Below are 8,492 nucleotides of genomic sequence, written 5' to 3'. Positions count from 1 at the left end.
CATAAGAACGAGCCTATGATTGAATCTGGAAGTAAAGCAAAATAACTGAGAAAAATTAGTCCTCAAATTCCAAATCCGTAATTTATAGCAAAACAATGTAGCATTAATCCAATCACAAACGTCACATCGTTTTGATTTTCCCGGCAAAAACGTCCCTATACCTTCACATAAAAATCAGTCTACAGGCTTTCATAGACAACCTAGGAAGTCAGGAGAGGCCACGTTTTTTACATTTCATTACAAGCTGTTTACACATTGGCAACAAAAATGCGATTAAGAACACTCTATTCCCATCTTCTATTGGCCAGCAGAAAAAAAAACAGAGCACTTCTGCCACAAACTCATTCATTGGTTGTGACGATGTTAAGACAACTATATCAGAGCAATGTTTTGATAGCACCACAGAGCCACAGCATTTACATTTATTTTAGGGGAATTAACATATGAATGGCTTGCTTATAGTCCCCTCAGCATATTTAGTTGGAATAAAAAGAAAAAAAAAAATATTTTAACATAAAAATGACACTTCAGCTTTAAGGAGCTCAGTGATTGGGGAGGGTTCTTCAGTGCAGCACGAGTATGAAGGTGGTTCTGATGAGGACAGCTCCCGTCATCTCTGCTGTGCCACAACCGAACTAGCAAGTCCGTTTGAGTGGGACGGGTCAGCGTCAGCAACCGTCCCCGAACCTGCATGTTTGGCTCGGTCATGGCCTCACCCCCTCATAAGTGAGCATTATGGATTAGTGGAGGGGAGGCGACTATAAATCCCCACTGTTGTGCTGATCTGGATTTAAACGCTGGACAGATAAATTATCTTTTGAGGATAGCAGGCGTACCGGGACAATGGACACAAACATGCGCAAATTTACGGTGAGAAGATGGTTTTCCGTCTACCTGCGCAGAAAGTCGCGATCCAAAAGCTCGAGTTTATGCAAACTAGAGGTGGGTATCTCTTTATTTGCTTCGTATACTAACATGTGTGTTAAATCCTTGAATTAAATGTGTGGAGTGCCTGTAAACAATGACGAAATCTGACCGTTGCGGTGTAAAGTTGTGCTGAAGTGGGAAATGTGAAAACGCAATGGCAAATATTTCAGTGTTCAAGTATTGCTCAGATTTATTAACAAAGCTTTTTTCAAACATGCGTTGTATTTTTCATCAGATTTCTCACTGGTTTGGTTTGAAATTGCCTGAAAGTGTTAAAAAAAATCATACAGTATAGGAATGTGTACAGGATTCCTGTTGGAATTTCTATCGTAATTTGGAATCTATATCCTGACCTAAAGGATCCTGGAATCAAAGAATTCGCTATGAAACAAACGAAATCCTGCAGTTTTTACAGTAGCCTATTAATTGTTTCTGTTTGTATATTGTGTTTATCTTTGCACCCTGCATTTGCTGCAGGACACTTTTACAAAGCTGCAGAAGTTGTAAAATCTAAAGAGTTTCTTTACATTTGTCATACAGGGTCATTTTATCGCTTTTTATATAGGCTAGCTGTTGGTAACCTAATAGTGTGATTGGTACTGTATAAAAAGGAAAAAAGAATGTCAACAATATTAATTATATTATAAAAGCAGCATATGTATTGTATATTATCAACTTGTATATTTGTACTGTGGATTTGATAGATATTCCAGTTTTTTGGACTATAATTAGGCTCAAGACTGAACTACTTTAATTATTATTATACAATTTTAGAAGCACTGCAATATGATTCTCATCAGAGGCAGTACACACCAACATCAGCAGTATAACAGTAAATAACAGCATATCCTGGTTGGTTTTCGAACAGCTGTGGACCTTTCGTCATTCAGTCCTGTGTTGTTTTTGCTGAACCCTCAAATGTCTGCTGGCAACAATGATCAAACCTGACATACCTGTCTCTCAGTATTAATAGTTAAGGCCTCAGAAGAGTTGCATTCTATGAAGCATCTGTTCCCCTCCATGTGCTGATGTCCAATGCATGATAAAATTGACCTAACTTTTATTTCTGATGTCTCTAATACCTGTACGCAAATTGAAGTGCGTTTAATGTAATAGAACACGTTTAGTCTAAATTGTGTACAATTTAGCATCTCAAAGGTTTTTCCTGCAGTCACTTGATTGAAACATAGGTACTTTTTAGTTTTTGTTACTTTATTGCAGAGGTGTAAAGAGTACCCGAAAACCATACTTGAGTAAAAGTACAGATACATAACACCGAAAATGTCACCAATTCCAATATGATCTGAGCAAAAATCTTAGAGTATCTGATTTTAACAGTATTTTACTCATACTGAATGTAGGCTCAAAGATGCATTAGTCCTCAACACCTAAGAGACATGCCAGTCAAAAACAAGAAATGGTTGATTTGTGAGGAGAGCAATAACGTTTATTTTCTAAAAATCGAAATAAATCTGAACACCTCAAAGTTGCAATAAATCAAAATCAACACAACAGTTTCTTAAACATCTACAAACACTCAAGTCTCAGTTAAGCTCAAGTGCTCGAAAAGGGCATAAGTAAACCAACGGATAGGTAAAATAAGTTTATAAGGTTTCAGCCTCATAATCAAATATATGAAACTCCTGCGATTCAGCAACTATCTGCTAATGCCCTGTAGATGGCGATATTGCTTCTTTTGTAGCAGAGATAAACTGCCACAGAAAAAGTTCATTGTCATGCAAAATGTAATGAGTAATTGCATTACTCATCACAAATGTGTTGGAGTAAAGAGTACATATACTTATTCAAAAATGTAGTCAAATAGAGAGTAAAAGTTGCTAATATCTTTGTTACTCAGTAAAACAACAAAGTAGCCAAAAAGACACTTAAGTACAGTAACTAATTGCATTTACACCCACTAAATACTTTACACCCACTGCTTTATTGCCTATAATTAGTCTTTGTCTTTTCAAATGTTTTTTAAAGAGACAAGCTCTCTAAGAGCCCGTCCACACGGAGAAGTGTTTAGCTGTATACGCAAAAATTTTGTAGCGTATCAGCGTTTCGTCCAGACGGATCCAGCGTTTTGGGAGCCTGAAACCCCTATTTTTCGAAACCGAGTCCCAGAGTGGATAAATCTAAAAACGACACCCTTGCATTATCATGTGTACAGCCAATCCATATATTTTGTGAAACGATGATGTTATCACCCCACGCTTTGACCCTAGTTAAACACCCGCTACGTCACGTAACAGCAACAGCAACAACAATGGCGGACTACATGCTTGTGTTCGTGCTGCAGAAGCTACTGAGCCTATTAGCTTTATTACAGTAAAGCTTTATTTCTAAGCTTTACTAAAGTTTGTATACAGCGTGCAAGGTTTATGCGCATGCTCCAAGTCTTATTCTCCATTTTTATTGTATCTCTGTGGCAGAATTACAGCACCACATACTGGTCTGGCATGTATACTACATCGTTTTGAGTCGGTTTCAGTGGTTTCGTGTGTACGCAGATATTTCTTTAGACGACGCCGTGTTTACGGATTTTTAGAACGAGGGGAAAAAAAAAGATCGGATAGAGAAAGTTCTGGCTTCATGTGGATGTGGCCTAAATTATGTCAGCATATTTTCTCTCCCTAAAGCAGTTTTATGCAGCTAAATGCTGCCACTGTTGTCAGAAATGAATTTCTGATTGACGGATAGCCCTCTTTTGATTTGATGGGGAAGGTTAAAGCTCTGTACACCACTGAACCCAACAAAGCACAGCCTTTTGAAATGACATTCATGGAATGTTCAGTTGCCAGAACAGGACTGAAATATTGGAAATCCATATGCAAGTTCTGCATGTACTGTACGCTACAAACACAGTGACCACATTTACATGCACATCACTTTGCATGACAGCTTTCAGAATATTCCAAAGTTAGGAGATCTGGATATTCTAAATAAAATACTGCACGCATATTCTTTTTCCACTATGTCTTATTATCATAGTAATTCTGCACAGTAATTAAATCAACTTTCCTGACAATTCCTGACAACAGCATACAAGAGAACAATGAACTGGAATATGTTCATTTCTTTTAATGTTTGTAAAAACAAAAATGTGTCCAAAAATGTCTCTGATAAATGTTTTCACAACTGCCTATGTCTCATAGCACTGATTGCTTTTGTTTGGACATGCAGAAATAAACAGACACATTCCTGATGAACAGTTTACATGATACAGAATTCAGATGAATAAAGCATATTTCAGTTAACTTATTCAGATTTCTAGAAACTGGAATATTGGAATATTCCAATTCACATACATAACGTGGTCATGGCAGTGGATTTCCTCTTCATCCAACAGCCAATAAACAGCTAGCTATAAATTTCTGACACCATTAGAAAAAAATTGACTGCTTTAGGTTATGATATTCAGACTATAATAGTCCCACTGTGTACAAAAGATATTTTCCATCATCTTAATAAATATATGTATTAAGTGTAGATTTGAAATGTCAGTGATTCTGAGCATTATGAGTTTAGATGCTTATTCTCAGTGTTTAAAGAAGGTCCTGGTAACCTTTACTGCAGAGAAAGACAGTCTGCGGTCAAAAAGCCCTGGAGAGTTAATTTTATTTTAACACCAATGATAAGTGTAGTCAGCATATAACACTGGAATGGAAATGAAATGGCTGTAATTTAGTTAGTGCTAGCACAGGCCCAGTATCACCAATCTTAGCTTTGAAGTCATCAGGTTTGGCAAAAGCAGTCATGTGGAGGTAAAATGATAAGAAGACAGGTTTAATTAAATGTGAGATCAGTAATCAACATTGCACACTGCAAGAGGAAAAGATCAGTGTATGATGTCAGTCTGTGATGTGATTGCAAACAACTGCCCAATGAGATTTCTAATACAGGGAATATATTACATTTCAAATGGGTTTTTTGTGTAGATGTTTTTGATTTATGAGTAAATTAAGGTCTGTAGTTAACTTTATTTATAGAAACATTCATGTTTTGTTAGTGCATGGTCGTACCTCAAATGTAAAGCTGAAGAACACAAGAAAAAAATAAAAATATGTATCTTTTTTCTTTTTTTCCATCAAACTTTCAGGCTGCTCAGTAAGGTATTCATGTTTATACAGCTAATGAACCTAGACTTACAAGAAGTCAAGTAAACTGCCCACGTATTTCCGTTTTATTCACCCTCACATTTCAGCCAGTCAATCTGTGAGGAACATTTTTAATCTGCTGGAGACAGGCGTTTATGTGGTAATTGGTTTTTTATTTCATGCAAAGAGACATCTGAGAGGATCCTAAGCAATCAGGAAAAGGTTCAATCTCCAATGTGCCTCATGTGGTTTCCATTAGACCTGTAAAAACACCTAAAATATCAACCCTTCATTTTCCTTAAATTAGTACACACAGATAGCGTAGGCCGACTAAGTGTTTGAGGCAAGAGTATAGTCAAATAGAAGATTCAGTCTGAAGAATGAATGATTAAAAATAATAATAACTAATATGTACTTACATTTAAATGAATCATTTGATACAATGCACTTATTGTGTACATACATGTTCTTACATTATACTCATATTTTAAAAAATACCTGCATATAATTACATTGTAATTAATTTCTGTAAATTACACTGTTGACCCATCCCTTACACCTTAACCCACCTTTAAACCTACCCATACCACCAAACCTGTCCCTAACATTACCCGTATCAATAGCAGCAAAAGTGTTTTGCAATACAATATGAACACAAAAGTACATTGTACTTATTTTTGATGTAAGTACATAGTAGTTAAGGCCACCTAATATAATGTGGAACCATATATTCCTAATGTAATAATTTTCTTAAAATCTTGCGTTCATAATATCATAACTATAACAATTTTTCACATAATTTAATAGGTTATTGAATGAGAAATTTATTACATTATGAACACACTGTAGCAATTTATAATGTAATCATAGTTCAGGGTAATAAAAGGTAATACCAGAACATTATGTCAAACAATGTTTACAATATAATAATTATCTTTCAATATAATACATTTGAGCACATTGTGAAATTGTGATTATGAATTGCTCCATCATTTTTAGTTGCTTGGACCCAGAAACACAAGTCTTATGCACTAAATTAAAAAAATAAAATTTTCGCTTTCTACTTTTTTAAGTATATGTTTTTAATCATTTTTGAGATATAGTCATTTATTTGGTTGGCGGCACGGTGGCTCTGTGGGTAGCACTGTCGCCTCACAGCAAGAAGATTCCTGGTTCATGCCCCAGCTGAGCGAGGAGGCTTTTCTCTGTGAAGTTTGCATGTTCTCCCCTTGTCAACGTGGGTTTCCTATGGTTTCCCCCACACAGTCCAAAGACATGCAGTTTAGGTGGACTGGACATGCCAAATTGGCCGTAGGAGTGTGTGAGTGTGTCCCAGCACTCTCAGTGCTGGGTTGCGTCAGGATGTGCATCCGGCTTAAAACCTGTGCCAAATCCAGCGTGTGTGCATGTAATTCCGATCAAGCGGACCCTGCAAATGAGCAGCACTAATGCTAGGAAAATAATAATTTAAATGGCTTAGACTTGCTTATATTCTACAATTTTTTTTAATAATTTTAGCGACATGATCAACAAATGAACACAAGCTAGAAACCATGACAACCGAAAGGAAACACAGGAAATAATGATAAACAAACTAAGAGTCCATCAAAACAAAATAGAAACCAAAACCATGGTGAGGGAGCCGGCAGCGGAGAAGACCACGGGGGCTCTGGTGGAGTAATAGTCCCCTGCCAAGGGAGCAAGGAGCCAAGGCGGAGACGATTGGTCGACAGGCCGAAGTGGAGTAATGGGCTCAGAGGCCTGAGGCACAGTCAGGGAATCCTCACACCAAGGCAAAGCTGGAGACCGAGAAGCCTGTCTGATCCAAGCAGTTGAGCGGAGCCACTGAAGGAACTGAAGGGCTGAAGGAAACCAGCAGAGGCAGGCCCGAGGAACTGGATGAGATCGGCAGAGGTGGAGGGAGTGGGAGGCTGGGTGGGACCATCAGTGACGGAGGAGACTTAGTGCTGGGCGGAACCAGTGGCGACGAAACATGCTGGAGGTTGGATGGGACCAGTGAAGGAGGGAGGTCACTGTGATTTTGACAAGTAAGACATGTTCCTGGATCAACATGTTTTGTTGATCTTGGAACAACATTAGTGTCTGAAAATTTAGTTCTAACCATATCCCTACCCCTAACCTAATCCTACACATAAGTTATCCCTAAAATCAGAGGGGAATGATAGATGAATAACACTGATGTAGAAGCACCTAAACCTGGTTGTAAGCCTAAACTTGACATAAGCTGTAAACTTGTCCCTCAAATCTGACTGGTTGATTGGAATGTTGTTCCAGGATCAACAAAGATGTTGATCCAGGAACATGCTGTACTTGGTGAAATCATGTTCACCAAAGGGGGGGGGATTTCAGATGAGACCAGGACATCCATCTAGCTGGATGGGACCACCAGAGGAGGAAGAGGCTCGTGGGTGGAGACGAGGGCAGAAACCGGCTCCCAGTCAATAAGCCACTCTTCATCACCCAGCTCTATTAATAACCTCACTGGAACGGACATGGCTTCGGGATCCATGGAGGGTATTGGCTCAGGGTCCATGGCTGGAATTGGCTTTAGGTCTGTGGAGGGCTTGGATGCTGTTTTGTGGAGGACGGGAGTAGATATTGGATCGGGATGGAGCTGGATAGTCCATGGAGTAGTCCTCTTCCATCTCTTCCATGATGAAAGTAGAACCACTCAATCAGAGAAGTCAAGTCAATTCATTTATATAGTGTTTATTTATATAGCGCTTTTTACAGTACAGATTGTTTCAAAGCAGCTTTACAGTGATAACAGGAAAATAATGCAACAAAGTTTGTTTCGGCTGTACAGCAGCTCTATAAGAAAGTAGTGTAATTGTCCAGATTAAGTAAGTTCAGTGTTGATTCATTTCCATTGTAAAAATCATTAGTTATTAATTTAGATAATTTATCTATACAGCAGCTCTGGAGAAAACAGTGATGTCATCGTCCAGCTCAGTCCAGTTCTCATACAATGGTAATACAATGGAACATAGTTTAAATACTGGACCAGGGTTGTACTGTCCTTTCTGAGCGATAGGAATACATATAACTCATCATCCATCCCCTCCTGAAAACACGCTTTCAGTATGTGTCTACTCCAGGTTACCTGACGGTGTAAGTCCAGAAAGTCCTCCACATATCCCTTGAGTTGCTTGTTTGAAAAAGTAACTCAGATATTTTGTTGTAAATTTAAAAGTAATATGTTACTTTACTAGTTACTTGAAAAAATAATCTAATTACGTAACTCGGTTTACTTGTAATGCATTACCCCCAACACTGGCTTTCAATACATCAATATTCTATGCTTTAGTGTCTATGCAAACATACATAAATGTTTACATTACACATAGAACCACAGTACATATGACTTCACATTGAATTAGTAGACTGATCTATGACCCCAAACATTTTCAGAAAGGATGTCTGATGAATGTCTGAATTGTTAAT

The 8,492-nt window shown here is 37.9% G+C and overlaps 1 protein-coding gene across 1 annotated transcript in view; it reads left to right on the top strand.

Moving 5' to 3' along the window:
- The first annotated feature begins 238 nt into the window (after positions 1 to 238).
- Positions 239 to 8,492, top strand: part of rps6ka2 (ribosomal protein S6 kinase, polypeptide 2) — a 67,880-nt gene continuing 59,626 nt past the window's right edge. The window contains 1 exon segment of the mRNA XM_051916831.1: positions 239 to 942. Coding sequence (XP_051772791.1) covers positions 844 to 942 — 99 coding nt within the window. The 5' untranslated portion in view covers positions 239 to 843.

The sequence above is a fragment of the Ctenopharyngodon idella genome, chromosome 13 (genome assembly GCF_019924925.1).
Source record: "Ctenopharyngodon idella isolate HZGC_01 chromosome 13, HZGC01, whole genome shotgun sequence".
NCBI classification, from domain to species: Eukaryota; Metazoa; Chordata; class Actinopteri; order Cypriniformes; family Xenocyprididae; genus Ctenopharyngodon; species Ctenopharyngodon idella.
Note: the sequence above shows the minus strand (reverse complement) of the source record. Positions and strands in the feature narration are given on the sequence as shown.